The sequence below is a fragment of the Pelophylax lessonae genome, assembly GCF_965119305.1.
Source record: "Pelophylax lessonae genome assembly, chromosome: 4".
Taxonomy (NCBI): Eukaryota; Metazoa; Chordata; class Amphibia; order Anura; family Ranidae; genus Pelophylax; species Pelophylax lessonae.
This window is the reverse complement of record NC_138771.1, coordinates 615,757,234-615,782,239: the sequence shown is the minus strand read 5'-3', so window position 1 is coordinate 615,782,239 and position 25,006 is coordinate 615,757,234. Positions and strand designations below refer to the sequence as shown.

The following is a 25,006-nucleotide window of genomic DNA, read 5'->3' as shown; positions in this document are numbered from 1 at the left end:
GGAGATTATCCAATGTGGGTTTTGGAATCTGCACTGCACCCTGGGCACCTTTATTTACTTTGTTCTCATCCTGCACTAAGTGGAAGCCGCTCGGGAGATCAGATATGTGGGAGACATTGGGAGACAAGCTGTCACTTGTAAACACAAAAGCCAGAAGTCTGCATTTACAAGAGATAGTGGTGAGCAGGGAGGAGAGGGTCTGAACCAGAGGTGGTGGAACTGAGTTCCCCCAAGTTCCAGCTGAAAAAAAGGCCTGGGCCTACTGATGACTGTAGTATTAGAAATATCTTTGTTTTGCTTACAAACACAAGTTTCTCTTGGAAATACTGTCCTACAAATATTAATTTACTTCCTATGTAATCTATATGTAGCACTACTCCTGCAGGGGCTGTTGGTATTAACTAGTTCCTCCATAAAATTACAGAGGCTGCCCACTACTGCAAGCACCGGTCCATTCACACCAGCTCCAATAACCCACTCTAGGGGATGTCTTTTTTTAAGATTTATTGCTTGAAGAAACTTTAACAGGAAATGGGTTAGGGCATAGCATACTCCAAAATGATTAGCACATAGCAATAGAGGACAGTCTTCTACTTAAGTAGTTGTGAATGTTGTACAGTTTAAACCCCCATAGGACCATGAGGTAACTTTCTCAACAGGCTGTGACCTCATAGTTGGGGACCATGAGGTAACTTTCTGAACATCCAATGACCGTAAAGCTGGGGACCATGAGGTAGTATTCTGAACATGTTAAGACTTCATAGCTGCAGACCATGAGGTATCTTTCTCAACAGACTAAGACCTCATAGCTGGGGACCATGAGGTAGCTTTCTGAACAGGCTAAGACTTCATAGCTGGGGACCACGAGGTAAGTTTCTGAACATGCTAAGACCTCATAGCTGGGGACCATGAGGTAGCTTTCTGAACAAGTTAACACGTCATGGCTGGGGACCATGAGGTCATTTTCTGAACAGGCTAAGACCTCATAGCTGGGGACCATGAGGTAATTTTCTGAACAGGTTAAGACTTCATAACTGGGGATCATGAGCTAGCTTTCTGAATGGGCTAAGACCTCATAGCTGGGGACCATGAAGTAGCTTTCTGAATGGGCTAAGACATCATAGCTGGTGACCATGAGGTAGGTTTCTGAACAGGCTGTGAATGTGTGAAAGACAAGTGGCTTGAGTTGATGAGATTACCAAAAAGGATTGCTCCACACAGGCAGTGGCCAGAAGTCTAGTCTGCAGTCCTCTCCCAAAAGCCTCCTAAGTCTGTGACACAGGCTAAGACCTCATAGCTAGGGACCATGGGGTAACTTTATGAACAGGCTAAGACCTCATAGATGGGGACCATAAGGTAACTTTCTAAACAGTCTAAACTCCCACAGCTGGGGACCATGAGGCAAGTCTCTAAACAGTCTAAACCTCCACAGCTGGGGACAATGAGGCAAGCCGCTGAACAATCGAAACCCCCACAGGTGGGAACCACCAGGCTAAGACTTCATAGCTGGGGACCTTGAGGTAACTTTCTGAACAGGCTAAGACATTCATAGCTGGGGACCTGTAGGTAGCTTTCTGAATGGGCTAAGACCTCATAGCTGGGGACCATGAGGTACGTTTCTGAACTGGCTAAGACCTCATAGTTGGGGACCATGAGGTAAGTTTCTGAACAGGTTAAGACCTCATAGCTGGGGACCATGGGGTAACTTTCTGAGCAGACCAAGACCTCATAGCTGGGGACCATGAGGAATTTATCTGAACAGGTTAAGACGTCATAGCTGGGGACCATGAGGTAACTTTCTGAACAGGCTAAGACCTCAAAGCTAGGGACCATGAGGTAACTTTCTGAACAGGCTAAGACCTCATAGATGGGGACCATAAGGTAACTTTCTAAACAGTTTTAATCCCTACAGCTGGGGAACATGAGGCAAGTCTCTAAATAGTCTAAACCTCCACAGCTGGGGACCATGAGGTAAGTCACTGAACAATCTAAACCCCCACAGCTGGGAACCACCAGGTTCTCTGAACAGTTTAAGACTTCATAGCTAGGGACCCTGAGGTAACTTTCTGAATAGGCTAAGACCTCATAGCTGGGGACCATGAGGTAGCTTTCTGAATGGTCTAAGACCTCATAGCTGGGGAGTCGGGACCATGAGGTAACTTTCTGAACAGGTTAAGATTTCATAGCTGGGTACCCTGAGGTAACTTTCTGAACAGGTTGAGACCTCATAGCTGGGGACCATAAGGCAAGTCATTTTCTGAACAGGTTAAGGCCTCATAGATGGGGACCATGAGGTAACTTTCTGAACAGGCTAAGACCTCAAAGCTAGGGACCATGAGGTAACTTTCTGAATAGGCTAAGACCTCATAGCTGGGGACCATGAGGTAGCTTTCTGAATGGTCTAAGACCTCATAGCTGGGGAGTCGGGACCATGAGGTAACTTTCTGAACAGGTTAAGATTTCATAGCTGGGTACCCTGAGGTAACTTTCTGAACAGGTTAAGACCTCATAGCTGGGGACCATAAGGCAAGTCATTTTCTGAACAGGTTAAGGCCTCATAGATGGGGACCATGAGGTAACTTTCTGAACAGGCTAAGACCTCAAAGCTAGGGACCATGAGGTAACTTTCTGAACAGGCTAAGACCTCATAGATGGGGACCATGAGGTAACTTTCAAAACAGTCTAAATCCCCACAGCTGGGGAACATGAGGCAAGTCTCTAAATAGTCTAAACCTCCACAGCTGGGGACCATGAGGTAAGTCACTGAACAATCTAAACCCCCACAGTTGGGAACCACCAGGTTCTCTGAACAGTTTAAGACTTCATAGCTAGGGACCCTGAGGTAACTTTCTGAATAGGCTAAGACCTCATAGCTGGGGACCATGAGGTAGCTTTCTGAATGGGCTAAGACCTCATAGCTGGGGAGTCGGGACCATGAGGTAACTTTCTGAACAGGTTAAGATTTCATAGCTGGGGACCCTGAGGTAACTTTCTGAACAGGTTAAGACCTCATAGCTGGGGACCATGAAGCAAGTCATTTTCTGAACAGGTTAAGGCCTCATAGATGGGGACCATGAGGTAACTTTCTAAAAAGTCTAAACCTCCACAGCTGGGAAACATGAGGCATGTCTCTGAACAGTCTAAACCCCCACAGCTGGGAACCACGAGGCAAGTCTCTTTGGCTTTTGGTTATCTTGCACTTATGCACAACTACTGGTGGCCAATACAATCTTCAGGACACTGGACAGTTACAGGGATCTATTTACAGCCTTTACTCACAAGTCCCCAGGACAGCTGCCACCTTCCAGCTTTCTCTGGACACAGTCAGTGAGTGAGACAGACCTTCGGTCCCTTGTGGTAAGGTCCTGCAATCAGCTTATAACAAGATAGAGGAATATAAGCTTAACACAGGTAAGGGTGATTAAAGGAGATCTCATAGGCACCACATCCCATCAAATTTGGATAAGACACAAAAGAGAATGCTTAAACAAGGAGCGGAGATTTTAAAGGTGCCAATATCTTAAATCACAACATAAGCTAAAATTCAAATGTTTTATTCAGTCAAATTATTATTTTAAAAGAAGAAATCAAAAAGAAATATGTATAAGAGAAAACAACCATTCTAAATCCATTAAACACATTGGATCATTTCATTTTGGATATCTACAAACATGATCCATAATAGATAGTAATCATGGAGTGACAATCCTGACATGTTTCGCTGATTATTAGGCTTCTTCAGGGGATATGTGTTACTACACCAATTGACTATAGCTGTATGTACATCAGTCCAAAACAATGTATATGACATCAAGGTCCATCTAGTTAATTGGAAGACCAAAGTTTATTCAGTTTTTAAAAACTTATTGATGTGTCTACATTTATGTGTAAGCTGTTCCACTCTGTCTCACCTGTCTCTTGGGAGGATGGTTTCCCTGGACTGCGCATGTCGTCTTCCCATCGGTTTTCCTCCGACGTTTCGCCATCTACATGCACAGCTCTTGAAGGCTGGTTGACACAATAAAGAAAGCAGAATGACTAAATTAGTTATAGACACTATGAAAGAATCCTGGAGGTAAACCTTCTTCTGAAAATGTTTGTGTGAATATCTGTATATACTTCTTCTATATATAAGACATAGCTACGCGTTTCAAAGGTGTATTTAGTTTGATGGGAGATGCTTTTTAGCTAGGGGAGCAATGAAAACTTTTGTCTTGGGAGGCAAACACAACCAAGCAGCCCTTGCATGGCTGAGACACTTCCCTGTGAGCTAAACCTGCCCCATACAAAGTTTACATCAGAAATTGGTGGCCATGGTAAGAAGTGAGGGTTGTCTTAAAGCTGTCTTAAAGTTCAATCTGTTTATTTTTTGCCTTCATTGGTTCCTCCATCCCTGCCGAATGCAACATATAAATATACATTGGAGCTATAAAATGGTTTACCAGGGTTATGGCTGAAGCTAAAAGCCAAAACCCCGGTATTTTTTTGTTCAGCTGACATATCTGTTTCTCAAAAAAGTGATCCAAGCAGCTGATTAGCCGCTGGAAGTAGCAGGAGGGGATGTCCCCCCTCCTCCTGCTGCTTGCCGGTGTTTCTTGGGCTTACTGCTCCTATGGAGATTTTTAAGTATCATAGTTTGTTGCAATTCCACGAGTGTATGCAATTTTAAAGCGTGACATGTTAGATATCCATTTACTTGGCGTAACATCGCCTTTTATATTTTACCAAAACAAATGGGTTGTGTATTGTGTTTTTTGCATTAAAATTTAAAAAAGCGTATTTTTCCCAAAAATTGCATTTGAAAAACTGCTGCGCAAATACTGTGTGACATATAAAATTGCAACGATCGCTATTTTATTCTCTAGGTCTCTGCTAAAAAGTAAAGATAATGTTTGAGGTTCTAAGTAATTTTCAAGCAAAAAATACAGATTTTTACTTAACATACTTAACAAGTGGTTAATATGCTAATTAAATATTTAAATAAAACCTGTTTTCAAGGCATACTTTTTTTTAGTCCCAGTGACATCATCACTGGGTCTCTATGCAATGAAGGCAAGTTATAGCTGGTGAGAGGGAGCTGTACATAACACCCTGCCTCAGTACTCCTCTCAGTTCTGTTGCAAGCAGCAGGTTGGCTCTTGGGAGGAGTTATGCAAATTGCTAAACCCTTGATAGGTACATGTCAGGCTGGGGGAGGAATGGGAAAGAGACACTCAGGCTGGGGAGTAAAGGGTCACTTTATATGAGATCTGAATAGGTAAGAATCTTTATCGAGGGCCAATGGCCCGACATACTAGTATTTGCATTGACCCTGGGGGCCCCACCAGCTCTATGCTCTCCTGAATGTCATCACATTAGATGTGTGTAGGGTCCTGATATATCCATTCACTCACCTCCTGTGCGTTTCCTCGCACACGCTTACATTTTCCCACTCGTGCTAAAAAGAAGAGAGACAATACAACATGAACCATGCAAATAATTAACCCAATCAGGAACCGCACCACCAAAACGCGTTGGCCAGGGCACCCAAAACCACTGAAAGTCCCACAAAGAACAATCAGCCACATTGCTGGTATAAAAATATAATTTATATGCAACAATATACAGGATCTTACAGAAGTGAGTACACCCCTCACATGTTTGTACATATTTTATTGAACCATGAATGCCAACATGTACTGTGACATACTGAAGCAGAGCATGATCCCCTCCCTTCGGATTCAGTATTCCAACATGATAACGTGATAACATGGTAAGGACCCCAAACACACCTCCAAGATGACCACTGCCTAGCTAAAGAAGCTGAGGGTAAAGGTGATGGACTGGCCAAGCATGTCTCCAGACCCAAACCCTATTGAGCATCTGTGGGGCATCCTCAAATGGAAGGTGGAAGAGCGCAAGGTCTCTAACATCCACCAGATGTCGTCATAATGGAGTGGAAGAGGACTCCAGTGGCAACCTGTGAAGCTCTGATAAACTCCATGCCCAAGAAGGTTACGGCAGTGCTGGAAAATAATGGTGGCCACACAAAATATTGACACTTTGGGCCCAATTTGGACATTTTCACTTAGGGGTGTACTCACTTTTGTTGCCAGCGGTTTAGACATTAATGGCTGTGTGTTGAGTTATTTTGAGGGGACAGCAAATTTGACCTGCTATACGAGCTGTACACTCACTACTTTACATTGTAGCAAAATGCAATTTCTTCAGTGTTGTCACATGAAAAGATATAATAAAATATTACAAAAATGTGAGGGGTGTACTTACTTTTGTGAGATACTGTAAAATGACCATATCACCCTAACCCCTACAAATAATTAAAAAAATGCATATGGCTTATAAATGGGTCTTTACTTACTGCTCTGTGCTTCTCTATACAACGCGGGCAAATCATGGCTGGTGGGAGGGGCTGGCAGGGTGCTGTAACAAACAGAACGCCACCCTAGGTAATGCCCATGTGAACCTGGGCCTCCAGGATTGAAAGGGTGAAATTCAATGTGTGCGGCTGATTGTTCATTGAGGGCCTATTGGTGGTTACAATGTAAATAATGAAACATATTAAATAAGAGGATAGCATAGTAGATGCAAACCCTAGGTCAGGGGTCTTCAAACTATGGCCCTCCAGTTGTTCAGGAACTACAATTCCCATCGTGCCTTGTCATGTCTGTGAATGTCAGAGTTTTCCAATGCATCATGGGACGTGTAGTTCTGCAACAGCTGGAGGGTCGTAGTTCGAGGATTCCTGCCCTAGGTTTATACCATCATCCTTTGTTATATCTCCTAGAGTGGTCTCCTGCAGCCTATTTGCTGCCACTTTCTCTCCATGTGCACTCTAACTATGGTCGAATTTCCTGATGGTGACAAGAATGGACCACACCTTTGCAATGTGTGTCAGCATGGCCGTTCGTGGTTTCTATTGAGAAAGCATGTCACAGGGTGACAACGCAGGGGAACAAATGAGAGATAGGGGCAGGATGTTGTCAGCCTTTAACAGGAAGTGCCTGAACAAATACATTCATGGCAGGATTACCAGGTGTCATTTTAAAATAAATTGGAATTACGCTAACATACTATTTTAAGTTATTATACTTTGAGGAAAAGTGCACCCTAAAACTAAAATCCCTTCATCTATAGATGTCCATGATCTAACGCTAACCTATCTAGCCCTGTAAAGAAGAAATCGATGTACATTCCTTTCTTGAAGCCGATCCGACCCGATCTCCAGCATCGGAGAGGACACGGCCGACAATGGCTGTGAAATGAATGGGGAGTGACGTCACCCATAGACTTACTATGGGGCTTCCATTGTTGGCTGCCTCTCCTGCACCCACCTACAAAGAGAAGCCGCAACTGACAGCTGGGATCAGATCGGATCGGCTTCTAAAAAGGTAAGTATACTGATTTCTTCTTTACAGGGCTAGATAGGTTAGTGTTAGAACTTGGAGATCTATAGATGCAGGGATTTTAGTTTTAGAGTGGACTTATCTTTAAAGAGATGTCTTTATGAAAGAAAATTGCATAGCTGTTCATCCATTGAAGCTGCGTGTACATTTGTTCTGTGCGAATGGGGCAAAAATCTGACTATATTCCCTGCAATTTGAATGTGCGAATGCAGGAAATGATTACATTATGGCCACTAGATGGCACTAATATGGAAAAATAAGTATGCTCCTCAGCGCCATCTAGTGGCCATAATGTGGTATTTTCTGCATCCACACATTTGAATTGCAGAGACCACAGCCTGGAAACATTCGATTCATGCAGAATGGAGTTTTGATGGGTGAACAGCTAAACAAAAAATAGGTAAAGGGGATGGAAAAAGGACCACAAGAAAATCACTCAAATGCCATGAGAGTCCTATGAGAATTTTTTTCATGAGTGCACCCCTTAAGTGTAATCGACATTCATAGTTAACGTTAACATTACGCAGACTCTCACCTCCCATACGCTCCTCTCTGTTCCACCGAACTTGCTGGAAGACCTTAGGGAAAAGAAACAAGACTTTGCTTTAAAATATTGAAAGCCTAACTTCAGTCAAAATGATGTAACACCAGGGCAGGAAACAGTTGGAGGGTATTATTGGGACATGCTGACACATACAACACTAAAAAAAATTTCAGTAATTTTAACTTTTCCCCCAATCTAGAAAAATATGTCCTGTCCTTAGAGGCTGTCCATCTAGGCTTTGGCTTCCCTTATCTTTCCACTATCTTTCTCACTATAAGTGCCATACAGCAGAGGCGTAACTAGAACCTTCAGGGCCCCGATGCAAGAAACCATGAAGGGCCCCCCAGACCCCTGGCCGGGGCCCTTCCCTTCAAGCCCGGGGCTCTTCCCACTAATCCTGGGGCTCTTTAATCTCATTGCATGGCCTTTTATTACAGTCCCGCATCAGGATCCTTTCACAAGTTATGCAGTGGGCCCCCTTCCTGCAATCTTGGGGCCTCCCCACAGTGGTGAAATGCCAGGCCCCGGTCGCAAGTGTGACCTTTGAGATCCTAGAAGTTCACCCACTGGTTTGCTACCGGGCCCCCTGGAGCATGGGGCCCGGTAGCGATTGCAACCCCTGCAACCCCTGTAGTTACGCCCCTGCCATACAGAACTTCTACATCACCGTCCTCACTGCGCCAACTCCAGAAAAACTTCCCCTCTCAGTAGTGACTTTCTGAAAGTCAGCATTTGCTTAAAGCAGAACTCCACCCAAAAGATGATAATAAATAGCCCTTTAAAATATAAAATAACACCAGCTGGTGATGCAATGTTCACCTTCAATCCAGAGATTTCCTCATGCAATACCTTTTTTCTGCCACTAGATGCCCTAATACCCAGCATCATTCAAACTTAGCCCCAGTGGTCTGGACAGTGAAAGGAGAAGCACAGTGACAGGCTCATCACTCTGTCAGTGCTGGTTCACATTGGTGAGATGTGGGAACCCTGCGAATCCACTGGGGGTTTCCGCATCGCACCCGGCTCGCAGGCTGTTCACACTGCCATATGCGAATTGCTGGGAGTGTCAATACAAAGTTAACGACACTCCAAGATTAGTTTGTGAACTGCCAGTTCGGACAGGAATCGGATTGCATAGATGTGAATACCCATGCGATCCGATTCTGGTGCGGACTAAAAAAAGGATCCTGCACGACTTTGATCCAAATGTGATGCGAATTCAGCCATACAATCTCTATGGCTGAATTTGCATCACACAGACATCGCATGTGATTTGCAGAACAGTGCAGAGCGAATCACATGCAATGTCTCACATCGCATATGTGTGAACCGGCACTCACTTTGCACTCTCCTCCTATCAGCATGCAAACCAACTGACTTTTCTCACACTCCAGCCTTGCTGTATAGGGACTGCAAAACTCTGATACCAGTCACATTCAGGTACTTACACTGCTAGAAATTAAAAATAATAATAATAATTTAATGATGAATTTTCCAATACACAGCTGGATTAATTTGTCTTTGTTCACCTTTAAAGGATATCTAAACTCTAAAAACAAAGGAAAAATATTGCACAACCATACAATGGTTGTAAACTTCAGACATGAAATATAAAATATAGTGTGTACTTGTCTCTATCCAGAGCTCTAAGTGTCATCTCTGTCTGCTGCTTCATTCATCTGCTATCAGCAGGAGTCCCTTCTGACAAGTTTTCCTGACACCAAGAGAAAAAAGGTGATAGTGGAGGGAGCTCCAGCACACAACCTGTGATTGACTGCCTCAGCTCGGTTCCTGTGTGCTTCGTGAAGGGGGTGTGTCCCTCCCTTCCAATCAGCTAAAGAGCTAAACTCTGCAGAGTGTACCTTCAGCTCTCCGCCCACCTTTTTCTCTGACAAGCCTAATATATTCTTGGAGGGATAGGGCACGTTACGTTTGGCGGGATAGAGCTTGGAGGGATAGGGCACGTTACGTTTGGCGGGATAGAGCTTGGAGGGATAGGGCACTTTACGTTTGGCGGGATAGAGCTTGGAGGGATAGGGCACTTTACGTTTTTTCTTTCTTAGTCATTTTTCCGGCTGCCTATAAAAGTGATCCTGCGGGGAAGCTGCCAATGGGACTTCTCTTATCTGAAAGTCAACCGCCTACTGTAAATAGCGAGAGGTCCCGGGTTCAAATCCCGGATGAGCCCCCATACTGAACTGGTGACCCTAGCATTAGGGAACAAACTTTTCAAAGAAAGGCAATTCAGTAAGACACAGGGCCAATCACTAAAACTAGAAGAAAAGTGGTATAACCTTAAACTGCGTAAAGGGTTCTTTACTGTCAGAGCGGTAAGGATGTGCAATTCCCTTCCACAAGCAGTCGTATCAGCAGGGAGCATCGATAGTTTCAAAAAACTATTAGATGGCCACCTTAAAGACCACAACATACAGGGAGGTATACAATGTACGTTTAACAGCAAACACACATCATAGGTTGAACTGGATGGACTGGAGGCTTTTTTCAACCTCACTAACTATGTAACTAAAAGATACCGGGGTTATGGCAGCGAGCTGCTGCCATACCCCGGGTATTTAATGTCAAAGTAATGACATACATTTACAGTTAGGCATATAAATGAATACGTGAAGTCATGCAAGGAGACAGGGGTGACTAAAAGAATGAATGAACACACTTCACACCCCAGGTGAGATAGGGATCTCCTTACCAGAATCACATGACCACCAAATTATAAGTGGTCAAGCAGGTATCTGATCAAATACAAGGAAGCTGTATGGGACTCCAGATACAATCTTCAGCTATAAAATAATCCCCAGACACTCCAGGTGACAGTAGGTGAAGGAGGCATCAGTCATGTGCAAAGAAAAAAATGCTCCAATAGTGCATTAAAAGATAACAATTTATTGAGCATAATAAAATCATTGCACTCACGATAGATCCGTTGTCACCGAGCATTCAAGCAAAATCATTGGGGCATCGCCGTGGCGTTCCTATGGGCTCCGTCCACCGACGACCCGTACTTGACCAACCCCGATGACGTAATTTATGACGAAACTAGTAGGGTGTGGTCAGTGACGGCGACGGCATCACGCCCCCTGCTTGCTATTGGAGGACGCCTCTCATCTCTCCAGGAAGCCGGGTCGGCTCCAATCCACGGGGCCCGTGGCCATGATTGCCTCTGGGCACCCGCTTTTGCTCCTCATGGAGAAAGAACGGCGGTCTGCTGTTGTAAACACAGCAGACCGTTGTTTTCTCAGGAATCAACACAGAGCGCCTGTGTTCCTCCTATTTAAGATCACAGGTCCCTGTGATGATTCCATAAGCCCACCCCCCCCCCCCCACAGTTAGAAAACACCCCCTAGGCTCACACTTAACCCTTTGATCGGCGCTTAGTTAACCCCTTCCCTGCCAGTGTCATTATTACAGTAACAGTACATATTTTTAGCACTGATTACTGCAGTAATGTCACTGGTCCCCCCAATAGTGTCAAAAATGTCAGTTAGGGGTCCAATCTGTCCGCCGCAATGTCGCAGTCCCGCTAAAAATCACTGATCACCGACATTACTAGTAAAAAAATAAATAAATAAAAATGACATAAATCTTTCCCCTAGTTTGTAGACGCGATAAATTTTTGCGCAAACCAAAATACGCTTATTGGGATTTTTTTTTACCAAAAATATGTAGCAGAATACAAATTGGCCTAAAATTGAAAAAATTCGATTTTTAATTTTTTTTTATTGGGAATGTTATATAGCACAACGTTAAAAAAAATATTGTTTTTTTTTTTTTCAGAATTGTGGCTCTTTTTTTGTTTATAGCGTAATAAAAACCACAGAGGTGATCAAATACCACCAAATAAAAAGCTCTATTTGTGGGGGGAAAAAAGGACATCGATTTCATTTGGGTACAGCATCGCATGAACGCGCAATTGTCCGTTAAAATAACGCAGTGCCGAGTCGCAAAAAAATGGCCTGGTCATTAAGGGGGTAAAACCTTCTGTGTTTTTCATGAATTGATTCCATTTGGGACTTTATTTCACTTATCACTATATTTGTTTGTACTGAAAGCTCGGCCAATTTTTTGTTTGTTTCAATTTGCATTTAGGCGGTCGGCAAACGGTTGTATCCAATCAGACAGGCCCTGAGTCCCGGTTCACTCACGAATTCGCAGCCTGTTCCCGCATTGCAAACGCACATCTGGCAGTTCACACTGCCATATGCGATACGCTGGGGGTATCAATGAAATCTTAACGACACCCCCAGTTTGATCGCATATCTGACAGTTCGCACAGGATCGGATCGCACAAGTGTGAACCACTGTGCGATCCGATTCTGATGCGGCTGGAAAAAAAGGGTCCTGTGCATCTTTTGTGCGGGTGCAGTGTATGGCTGAATTCGCATCCGCACATCGGATCGCATCAATGAAGGAGCAGTGTGCTCCGATATTACATGCGATCGCCGCACACGCAATAGTGTGAACCGGCCCTTAAGCAGATAGTAGATGTTAGATCTAAAGGAGGTTATACAATCTGATTGTATGGTGTATGACCAGCTTATGAGTAAAGCACTAAGCTCTGGGGAGGCAGATGGGTTGATTCTGACTGTGTTTAGTGTAATACAGTACTCTCCCCGAGAAGTGTATGCAATAACCTTGATAAAAGCAGAAATGACATATGAGCACATGACATTTTAAAGGTCATGTAATTCCTGGTAGAAAAGGAAACCACTTTCTCGTAAAAATGGTATTCACCCAAAAGGTGTTTCTGCTTTATAGAAGCTTACAGTCAATGCAGATGTTTCCCAAAGAAGATTACCTGTGGTATCCACCCTTTTATTTGTTATTCCAGCAAAGAGACTAAGGGCTTGTTCACAAGTGCGGCTGTGTTTGCCGCATCTCTTAAAAACCGATCTGTGATAGATCACTTTTCATAGGAACTTTGATAGGCATTGTGTAGGTGGCTAAAAGAGCTATGCTGCAACCCTGTATGGTTGCGGTGCAATCCCATACAGATAAAACGGTCACGTTTGGTGATGACTGCAACATGTGGTTTAAGGCAGGTAGGCAGTTGGAGGGAGGTAATACCACAGCTCAATCGCTTTTACTGTATCTGTAAAATAAGTAGTAAAGCCAAAGATACACGCAGCTAAAGTTATATCCAGATCTTTATTTTTCCCATAACAGTTGAGCCTGACCAATCTCCGTAATTAAGGCCACCATCTCATTAACCTCCCTGGCGGTATGATTATATCAGGAATTATGTACCAAAAGCGGTACAATTTTTTGATATTTATAATTTATAATATATATAATATATATATATTATAAAATATAAATATTATATTAATAATAAATATATTATAAAATATAAATATTATAATATATATATATATATATATATATATATATATATATATATATATATATATTAATAATATAATTTATAATTTACAATTTATAATATTTGATATTTTTCTGATACTAAGGTGATACAGTGTAATCCTCTCAGATTACATTGTATCACTTCCTTTTTATGTGTTTGTGTTTTGTGCAACATTTCAATTTCCCTCCCAGTTCCGCTCCCATGCACCATTGCTGCTGCAGGGAACGGAACCAGGAAGTCATCAGAGCGACGGACGGCGCGGCGGGGATCTCTGCGGCGATCACAGCAATGGGAGATCATCGCTGGATCGCCAGGAGAAGGTAAGGAACCCCGCTACAGGCTCTGCACATCTATCCCGAGCGTGACTCAGGGATACCGATCCTAGCATGAAAAAAACACCCCGAGTCACGCTCGGGGTTACCGCTAAGGGAGTTAAAGCCCCTTTCACACTTGTACGACCTGAAAGTCGCGTGACTTTGACGCGTCTTGAAGCAATGCCTGTGTAATCTTGAGGGCTATGGACCTCAAGTCGCATCAAAGTCGGACCAGAGTAGTGCAGGGACTACTTTGAAGTCGCTGCGACTTGAAGTCGCACAGATATGAACGGTACTCATTGGAAATCATGAGGTACGACTTCTCAAGTGATTTTGCAGTCCCAAGTGGCAGGACAATTTGCACAAGTGTAAAAGGGGTCTAAAGGACTAATAGGAAGACTCAGAAGTAGAAGGGGGTGGAACCAAGCTTAACCACTTTAGCCCCGGAGGATTTGGCTGCTCAATGACCAAGCCCTATTTTGCGATTCGGCACTGCGTGATTTTAACTGACAATTACGCAGCCGTGTGACAATGTACCCAAATGAAATTGACACCCTTTTTTTCCCACAAACAGAGCTTTCTTTTGGTGGTATTTGATCACCTGAGTGATTTTTATTTTTTGCGCCATAAACAAAAAAATAGCGACAATTTAGAAAAAATAACAATATTTTTCACATTTTTTTATATAAAATTCTCAAAAAAAAAATACAAAAATCAAATTTTTGTTAACATTTTAGGCCAATTTGTTTTCTGCTACATATTTTTGGTAAGAAAAATCACAAAAAGCGCATTTTGATTGGTTTGCGCAAAAGTTATTGCATTTACTAACTACGGGAAAGATTTATGTCATTTTTATTGTTTTTTTTTAACTAGTAATAGCAGTGATCTGTGATTTTTTTTTGCGGAACTGCGACATTGCGGCGGACAGATTGGACCCCTGACTGACATTTTTTACTCTTTTGGGGGTACCAGTGACATTACTACAGTAATCAGTGCTATAAATATGCACTGTTACTGTAAAAATGACACTGGCAGGGAAGGCGTTAACTTTATTGGTGATCAAGGGGTTAAGTGTGTCCCTAGGGTCGTGATTCTAACTGTTAGGGGGCGTGGCTAGTGAAGTAAGCACAGAGACATGCGATCCTATACAGCAGGATCGCATAGCCTCTGTGCCTACTTCAGTGAGAATGATAGACAGCTGTGTTTACATCAGCCGTCTGTCTTTCTCCCTCTCCTGCGGGAGATCGCGAGTGGCCAGCGGACATCGGAGCCGCCGGTCACTCGCGCTAGGTCCCCAGGGAACGAGCGGGGGCGGGAGCGCACCGCTGGTGGCGTGCGCTCGCCCCCTACAGGCTTGTGGGCGAGCAATGTAGGTCTACGTCGCTTTGCCCAGCAGCTGGCAGGCTGCCGCAGTAAATCCTCGTTAAGCGGTCGGCAAGTGGTTAAAGTAGTAGTAAAGGGAAACGCCAGTCAAAAATGAATTTTTTCCTATTATTAATATGGTAAATATCTTTATCTTTGATATTATTCATTTTCTGGCTAGCTGCTTGTGTAGCTTAGAAAGTCTTATCTAAACTAGACAATCAGCCTCTTCTTGCTCATTACTGACAACGCTATCTCCCTTTATCTGAATTTTCTAAGCTGTTTTTCTCTTCCTGAAAAGGTTGTCGGTCTTTCTTAGACAGGCATGCCTAGACCTGCCCAGCTCCGCCCCAATCCCTCTCATCCCTCCTATCCTTCACAGAACATGATCTCCTGTCTTCATAGCCTCGTTTAGGCTAGCAGCTTCTCCTGAGAGGGGGGAGGGGGCGCAATATATAAAAAGAAAAAGGTACAAAGGAACATTTTTGAAAGTTTAGAAGGATACAGATCCATTTATATGAGTTTTAGGCTCTATTTGCACTAGTGCGACTTGTGTCCAAAGTCGCATGACAAGTCGCACTAGTGGAAACATAGACTTAGTGTGGTTGCCTGTACTATGATCATTGTAGGCTGTGAGCTGAGATCCCAGAGCAATTCCAGCTACACTGACAGACCCCCCCCCCCCCACCGTGTCCAGCTTCCTTCTCCTATGGTATTCTCCCCCAGCACAGCTATACTGTATATGTGCCTTAATATGCCTGTTGACACTGCAAGTATATTGCTTGCTTTTATGTACTAATAAAGTGTATAAGAAGGCAGGGCTGCTGATAGAAATTGCGGGGCCCCGTACAACTACCTGATAGCCCCCTCAAGAATGTATTAAAGCTATATTTAGCTACAAATACAATAAAATCATTATTAGCAGAAACAAATACAACATAACTCACAGAATTCTTGCTAAATCTAAAAGAAAAAACTGAGTTAAGAAATAAAAATGAAGAAGAGATGAAAATAATATACCGGCTGGGCAGTTAGATCTCCGGGATCAGATAGACAGAGGGAGAGAAACAAAGTTACAGAGATAACAAACTCAGGAGCAGATCCAACATTAGAGCCAGTGCTGGGAGGGGGGCACACAGAGAGTGGGATTCGTGAGGGACAATTGTCTTTCTCAGCAGATAAAAGCTGGCAGCAGGAAGAGGGGAAGAGACCAGTTTTCAGCTGCTGGAGGAAGAGTTCTGTAAAAATGTCACAAATCCCCCTTCCTGGGTGGGCCCCCCTGTGTGCTCGGGGCCCCTTACAAGAGGACCGGTGGTCCCCCCCTATCAGCGGCCTTGTATAAAGGTAATGCGCTAGGCTGGTGCGCCCTCTGTCTGTTGTTTTATAGTTCCACCCTAAAACAGGCATCAGTCATGGCACCAACTTAAACTGGAACATCGACAACGATTTTTCGTTGCCGATACTGATACCGATATTTTGGCCAATGCATATCGGTATCAGTCGATATGGGCCCATATTTTCGTCAAAAAAAATTTTTTTGGGAATTTGACAGGTACTCCTTGTGGAGGGATCTGGGGGTCTAAAAGACCCCTCCTCTGCACTTAAAAGCATTCAAAACACAAAGTTTGGCTGTTTTGAATGCTGTCATTTTTTTTATCTGGCGCCAGACAGTAACTGGAAGTGATGTCACTGGTGACATCACTTCCGGGTTTTAGCATGGAGAACCGATCAGAACCGAATGCGGCTTTGATCGGGTCTTCGGCGGCCGTGCAGGCTGGTGGCCTGGGAGACCCGGGCGAGCCGCGGAAGGCAGCGGGAGGGGGGAGACGTCCCCTCCCGCTCCTTGTAATGACAGCTGAGCAGCTTCTCAGCCGCATCAGTTGTCATTATAAGACAGATGACCGTCAGCTATGGAGCTGCAGGCATCACTCCAGTACAAGCACTTTCCCGAAATTTCGTCAATATCGGGGAAAGTGCATATCGGCCCTTGATATATCGGCTTTGCCGATAATAGGTCGATCTCTTATTAAAAGTTGAAAAGGGCAAGGGGCCCTGCGTGGCTCTGAAACGTTGCTGTGTATTATGTGACCACGTAATAAAGTTTTTGAACCCTTTTGAGGAATCCTTGCTGTGTTGACATTTCTTCAATTTGAGTATCCACAGTCTCCAACCTATGGTCATTACAGCACCCAGCGTCATTGAATAGGTGAATGTGTACGTGGGGAATATTGCGCTTTGATTCCTAGAATTTGGAGCTATAGCAATAAATATTTTGGCCATATTTTGTGATTGTCCAAAAAACCCTGGTGCAATGAACAACCATTCTCATGTCATTGTGTCCTGGCATACCTGGTGCCTGTCAAGCTTTTGCCCATCTTCCAAGGTCATCAGTGGTGACTCGCTACGTGAGTTTCGTCCTGTCAGCGGAGACTGAACAAAAAAAAATAAAAAATAACGATTAACTTACTATTGTTACTGCTTCATCTCTGATCCATTTACACTCACACAAGTGAGGAGAGGCGTGCCGATACACAGTCAGACATTCAACAAAGAAAGGTTTTGACCTTTTAGACAATCGCCTAGATTATAGGCCACTGTTGACCCTTGAGGTTGGCCAATACTTGCTCAGATTCCTTAAAGGTCAGAAGTAAAGATGTGGTTGTAGGAGAGTTACATGGAGATGTAGAGTACATAGTTCTGATACCGTAGTCTCTGTGGTATCCATCAGTGTGGACATCTGGCACCCTCTACAAATACATCTGTCAGATTTCCCATCAGAGTAGACCAAATCATTTCCCAAATACTTTAGGATTATTAGAAAATGCAAAATGTGATTTTCTGCTTTTTTCTTTCACCACTTCTGGAGATTTCCCCCCTTAATGACCAGGCCATTTTTTGCGATTTGGCACTGCGTTACTTTAACTGAAAATTGAGCGGTCGTGCGATGCTGTACTTAAATAAAATTAACGTCCTTTTTGTCCCACAAATAGAGCTTTCTTTTGATTTTTATTTATTTTTTGCGCTAATAACAAAAAAAGAGCAACAATTCTGAAAAAAAAAACAGAAAAAAAAAAAACAATATTTTTCACTTTCTGCTATATAATATTCCCCAAAACAATCTATTTTTTTTTCATTATTTTAGGCCAACTTGTATTCTGCTACATATTTTTAGTAAAAAAAAATCCCAATAAGCGTATTCTTATTGGTTTGCGCAAAAGTTATTTTTTCTACAAACTAGGGGAAAGATTTATGTAATTCTTATTTTTTTATTTTTTTACTAGTAATAGCGGCGATCTGCGATTTTTAGTGGGACTTCGACATTGCAGCGGACAGATCGGACCCCTTACTGATATTTTTTACACTTTTTGGGGGACCAGTGACATTACTACAGTAATCAGTGCTAAAAATATGCACTGTTACTGTAATAATGACACTGGCAGGGAAGGGGGTAACCCAGGGGCGATCAAAGGGTTAAGTTTGATCCTAGTGGGTGTTTTCTAACTGTATGGCGGAGGGACTTGTGAAATAAACACAGAGACCTGTGATCCTATATAGAAGGATCACAGGTTCTCTGTGTTCATTCCAGAGAGAACAACGATCTGCTGTGTTTACAGCTGACCGTCGTTCTCTCCCAGTGGGGAGCGATCGCGGGTGCCTGACGGCAGTTGCTACCACGCTTCCGTGGATGGGCTTCCCTGCTTCCTAATGGGTGAAAATGATGTCTCATGCTCCCTGCATGCGCCATCAGGGAACAAAATCATCATTATCAGGGAAGAAAAAATCCATCGATGGTCATTCAATATATTCAGGTAGTCAGCTGACTGATTCTTTGCGCACATGCAGTAACTATCCAATAGGATAACAATAAACAAATAGTGCAGCGCTAATAACAATAGAAGCATTAATATGACATGGTTGTAAAAAGGGTCATGATAAAATTGATAAATAGGGATAATAAATAAACAAGTTCATATAACGTCCATAGAAAGGGATCAAATCCAGGAGAAAAAAGGGGGTAGATGACACCACCGATCCCAGAGGAAGCACAAAACGGATAGTGAGAAAGGGTGACTAGAAAATCCGGAGGAGCACTTCACACCCTCTGTGATAAGGTAATCTCTTTACCAGATTAAGTGGACCACTAGATTATAGCTGGTCAAACCAGGTACCCAATCTATCCATAGGAATGGTCATATATCCTCCAATGTATCAAGTGAATCATTAAATGTTAAGTAGTCAGATCAGATGAACAATTGAACCTCCATCCAACAACACTATAGGTGGTCATCAGTCCTCACATCCATAAGGCATGAAAGAGAGAAGAAACTCCCATAGCGCATTAAAGGCATAGCGTTTATTTAAAAAAAAACAATAGCACTTACAATGGACTGGACAAAATCAGGCGTACAGACAGTGATGTTGTTGCGGCGTTCCTGCGATTTTCATTCCACTAGCCCGGCTTCTGGGAGGAATACCGGCCACCCTCCAACCAGAACCGAGAAGCGTGATGTCGTAACGGCTGTAGACCATGCCCTACATGTTTCGTCATACGTGACGTCGCCTGGGGGCTGGTCTGGGCGATTCAATAGGATAGTTACTGCATGCTTAGTTTAGTTAGTTGCTTAGTTATTTCCAGGTGGCAACTTTTTTATTGGCCAGGCAGTGTATCATTAGATTAAATACCACCAAAAGAAAGGTCTATCTGTCTCAAAAAAATGATAAAAATGTAATTTGGGTGCAGTGTTGCATGACTGAGAAATTGTCATTTTTGAAAGCTGAACATTGGCCTGGACTGGAAGGAGGTGAAAGTGTCCGTTATTGAGGTGATTAAAGCAGAACTCTGGCTTTCCACTAAAAATAAATTTATTCATTTATTTAAAGTGTCGCTAACTAAGCTAGTTATTTTTGGGAATTATATTAGACTATGAATGGATATCTATTTTTATTTACTGTTTTTGTATATCACTTGCCGACCGCCCGCTGCAGATAAACTGTGTATATACCTGTACGGCGGTCCTGGGGGCGCCCATTAGCCAGCAGGGAAGCTGATTCATTGGGCCGGTGGCCGCAATTGCCACCGGGCACCCGCAATTGCTCCCCCGTGGAGAGAGAATGGCGGTCTGCTGTTGTAAACACAGCAGACCGTTGTTCTCTCAGGAATCAGGACAGAGCGCCTTTGTTCCTCCTATTTAGGATCACCAGTTGTTGATTCCACAAGTCTATCCCCCCCAACAGTTAGAAAGCACCCCATAGGTATATACTTAACCCTTTGATCACCCCTGAGTTAACCCCTTCCCTGCCAGTGTCATTATTACAGTAACAATGCATATTTTTAGCACTGATTACTGTAGTAATGTCACTGGTCCCCCCAAAAGTGTCAAAAATGTCAGTTAGGTGCCTGGTCTGTCTGCCACAATGTCGCAGTCCCGCTAAAAATTGCAGATCGCCACCATTAGAAAAGTAGAAGAAAAAATAATAAAAATGACATAAACCTTTCCCCTAGTTTTTAGACGCGATAACTTTTGTGCAAACCAATCAAAATACGCTTACTGAGATATTTTTTACCAAAAATATGTAGCAGAATACATATTGGCCTAAAAGGATGATAAAATTTGATTTTTAAATTCTTTTTATTAGGAATGTTATATATGCATAATATATACAATAATATGATATATATATATAAATACAGGTGCATAAAGAGATTGCGATGATCAAACTCAGCAAACTAAAAACGCACAAAGTGCAACCCAATAGCTGGGGAATACAGTCCTTCAGAAAGTTCATGCACGGTGCCCAAATGACTTCCAGAAATGGCAGTCCAAAGCAGGTAAGTATCTTTAGACGTTCACCACACAGGACCCTTCACCTCACCACGGTGCTCACCCCTAAGGTAATACACTCACCAGATATCATGTCATAGAAAGTCCAAACAACAAGCCGATCGCCAGCTGAGAATGGACCATCCGACCTCCACTGTTTGGCCGAAACCTCTTTATTTCCCAAAATCAAACATTCCCCTGTAGCAATTGCACTTACACAAAATGGTAAAAGACAGGCATTAAAAGCATACTGAGGTGTAACCTGCGTGTTGCAGCCGGTCCCCGTGCTGGGTGTTCGCCGCTGGTACCTTCGCTGGAGCGAGCATCCGGGTCCGGCGTCTGACGCAGGCGTACCTCGTGACCGCGTGACCACGCCCTGACGCGTTTCGTCAGCAAGTGACTTCAAGTGTACTTGCACGGGGACAACACGCAGGTTACACCTCAGTATGCTTTTAATGCCTGTCTTTTACCATTTTGTGTAAGTGCAATTGCTACAGGGGAATGTTTGATTTTGGGAAATAAAGAGGTTTCGGCCAAACAGTACTGTTCTATGAGACCTTATTATTTTCACATGTACTGCCTTTGACCGTTTGGGCCTAATTTGAGATCACCCCACCAAACGAATACCGGGTTATCTGAGACCAATCAGGAGTATTTCTGGTGGAGGTCGGTTCCCTTTACAGTGGAGGTCGGATGGTCCATTCTCAGCTGGCGATCGGCTTGTTGTTTGGGCTTTCTATGACATGATATCTGGTGAGTGTATTACCTTAGGGGTGAGCACCGTGGTGAGGTGAAGGGTCCTGTGTGGTGAACGTCTAAAGATGCTTACCTGCTTTGGACTGCCATTTCTGGAGGTCATTTGGGCACCGTGCATGAACTTTCTGATTGACTGTATTCCCCAGCTATTGGGTTGCACTTTGTTTGAGTGCTGCTAGTGCGTTTTTAGTTTGCTGAGTTTGATCATCGCAATCTCTTTATGCACCTGTATTTATTTGATTCTGTGTTATAGCACCAGCTTACACTTTTATTAGATATATGTTATTTTAAAACTTGTTATTATAGACATTTACTTTATAAGCGCCGGGTGAGCAGGTTTTTGCTAGTCCCCCGGTTTTATTCACACTTGCTCCCTTTTTTACATATATATATATATATATATATATATTTTTTTTTTTTAATATATATAAAATAATGTTATATAGCAGAAAGTGAAAAATATTGTTTTTTTTTTTTTTTTTCAAAAATGGACGCTATTTTTTTTGTTTAAAGCGCAAAAAATAAAAATCACACAAGGTGATCAAATAACACCAAAAGAAAGCTCTATTTGTGGGAAAAAAAGGACATCAATTTTATTAGGGCACAGCGTCGCACGACTGCGCATTTGTCAGTTAAATTAACGCAGTGGCGAATTGCAAAAAATGGCCTGGTCATTAAGGGGGCAAAACCTTCTGATCCAGAAGTGGTTAAAAAAAAAAAAATCATAGGTTTAATTCCACTTTAAAGAGGTTATAGATGGCCAGAATTGTCACAGAGGATGAGGATGGGTAGAGAAAATCCACCCATGCTGAAATGATGGACTAGCACTCTTTCCTATTGACTTGTAAAGGGTTTTATTGAATGATAAAAGGCTTGTTCTCTATTCTGTAAGGAAAACAGAACAATGGTAGATAATATAAATCTAGTTATTGCTCTGCAGTTGCCAGCTGAAATTCTAGTCCTAGTTTCTGAAGGTTGTTGCTGGGAATTTTCTGCCTAGGGAATATCCCAAAATTTCCAGTAATGAGCAACTACACATGGAATTCCTCTTCTTCTGCATTGTACGCCTGATTATTACCCTGGCTGTTGGCCTAAGCTAGGGCAGTAAAATAAACAAAACATAATAATTGTATTCTGGCAGCCTGGGTGGCTCACCACCGGCAGAACACAATAGCACTGCAGGAGTATTCCCCCATCAACACTGACTGTGTTGGACTGCGTTAATGGAGGAATTGAGCGATTTTCTGTCCTTCCACCTATAGTGGAAAGGACAGAAAATCACATAATCTATGGCAGTGATGGCGAACCTTGGCACTCCATATGTTTTAGAACTACATTTCCTATGGAGCTCAGCTATACTGCAGAGTGCATGTATCAGAGTGCATGTATCATGGCAAATGTAGTTCCAAAACAACTGGAGTGCCAAGGTTTCCCATCACTGATCTATGGGCTGCTTAACTACATACCGCCCGCCCACCATCAATTGACGGCGGAGCGGTGCAGCTATTGTTCTGGGACGCCATCGACGGCGCACCAGAACAACCTCTCTCGCATGCCCGCGGGGACACGCAGAGTGGCGATCGTGCCCGCGCCGTGTTGCTAGGACACGGCACGACCCCGATCTTGGTAAAGAGCCAATGACTTGGCTCTTTACCCATGTGATCGGCTGTGTCCAATCACAGCCGGTCACATGTAAATGAGGAAGTGACGTTTATCGGCTCTCCTCACCTCACACAGTCAGAGTGTGTGGCGAGGAGAGCTGATCAGCGGCTCCATCGCAAAGGGGAACACAGAAAAGGTAATCAGGGCACTGATCATCAGTGCCCTGATTACATAAAAGCTCAAAAAGTGCCCACCATCAGCGCCCACAGTGCCCACCATCAGTGCCCACCATCAGTGCCCACAATCAGTCCCCATAGTGTTGCCAGTCAGTGCCTGCTCATCTGTGCTGTCCATCAGTGTCCATCAGTGCCGCCCGTCAGTGCCCATCAGTGCGGCATATTAGTACCTCCTCATCAGTGCCACCTTATCAGTGCCCATAAGTGCTACCTCATCAGTGCCCATAAGTGCCACCTCATCAGTGCCCATCAGTGCGGCATATTAGTACCTCCTCATCAGTGCCACCTTATCAGTGCCCATAAGTGCTACCTCATCAGTGCCCATAAGTGCCACCTCATCAGTGCCCATCAGTGCGGCATATTAGTACCTCCTCATCAGTGCCACCTCATCAGTGCCCATAAGTACCACCTCATCAGTGCCCATCAGTGCAGCCTATCAGTGCACATCAGTGAAGGAGAGAAATTACTTATTTTCAAAATTTACTGACAGAAAGTAAGAGAAACTTTTTTTTTTTTTTCAAAATTTTCTGACTTTTTTCTATTTTTTAGTAAGAAATAAAAAACCCAGCAGTGATTAAATACCACCAAAAAAAAGCTCTATTTGTGTGAAAAGAATGATAAAAATTAAATTTGGGTACAGTGTAGCATGACCGCGCAATTGTCATTCAAAGTGTGAGAGCGCTGAAAGCTGAAAATTGGCCTGGGCAGGAAGGGGGTGAAAGTGCCCTGTATTGAAGTGGTTAAGGCTACATTCACATGGCCGAAAAGTGTCAGGGGCAGCTGCCGGCAAAAATTTGTAGATCCCTGCTGGAGGTTGTGAACATTGCCTGCAAATACTGTGTGCAACCAGAAGCAACTGTCAGATTTATGTAACCGCTCATTTGAGAATATACACGGGAACACAGCCTCTGACCAGAATTTTTGCCATGTTTTGGCCATATACAAACTGGCCACAGCTAATCAGCTAGTATGTATGCAGCCCAGGGCTGGCCTAAGACCAGGGCCGGTGCTTCCACTAGGCAAACTAGGCAGCCGCCTAGGGCGCATTGCCACCTAGGGGCGCAGCCAGGAGTCGGCAATCTCTCTCCATCATGAATGATTATTGTGAGCTGAGGGGAGAGGTGGCGGTAGGGGAGGAAGAAGGGACAGAGAAAGATACCAGGTGTCTTGGGCAGTGGCGGAACTATCAGGCCCTGGCTTTCCACTACTGTTGGAGGGGCCCCAAGAGGCAGGAATGGAGCCCACCAGAGTGCTGCCTGCATGATGATCCTCTTCAGCTGGAGCTGAACAGCCTTAACCCCAGGCAGGAAGTGATTCTCTGCACTGAGCTGGTCCCTGGGTGTTACATGGAGCATCCCTGGTATGAAAGGGAATCGGGGTCACCAGGTGTGCCATGGGGAATCAGAGTCACCAGGTGTGACATGGAGGATGGGGGTCACCGGGTGTGCCATGAGGAATTGGGGTCCCTGGGTGTGCCATGGGGGATTGGGGTCCCCAAGTGTGACATGGAGGAACATCGGGGTCCCTCGCTGTGACATGGAAAAACATCAGGGTCTGACATAAAGGAACATTGGGGTCACTGAGTAT

General features: G+C 43.7%; 1 protein-coding gene across 1 annotated transcript in view; it reads right to left on the bottom strand.

Annotated features, from left to right (window-relative positions):
* LOC309552835 (E3 ubiquitin-protein ligase Rnf220-like) overlaps positions 1 to 25,006 on the bottom strand; it is a gene marked incomplete at its 5' end in the record, with an annotated part of 64,873 nt that overhangs the window by 8,173 nt on the left and 31,694 nt on the right. Inside the window, 4 exons of the mRNA XM_082253744.1 lie at positions 3,912 to 4,008; positions 5,394 to 5,437; positions 7,939 to 7,981; positions 17,353 to 17,433. Of these exons, the coding sequence (XP_082109870.1) occupies positions 3,912 to 4,008; positions 5,394 to 5,437; positions 7,939 to 7,981; positions 17,353 to 17,433 (265 nt within the window). The remainder of the gene's footprint in view (positions 1 to 3,911; positions 4,009 to 5,393; positions 5,438 to 7,938; positions 7,982 to 17,352; positions 17,434 to 25,006) is intronic.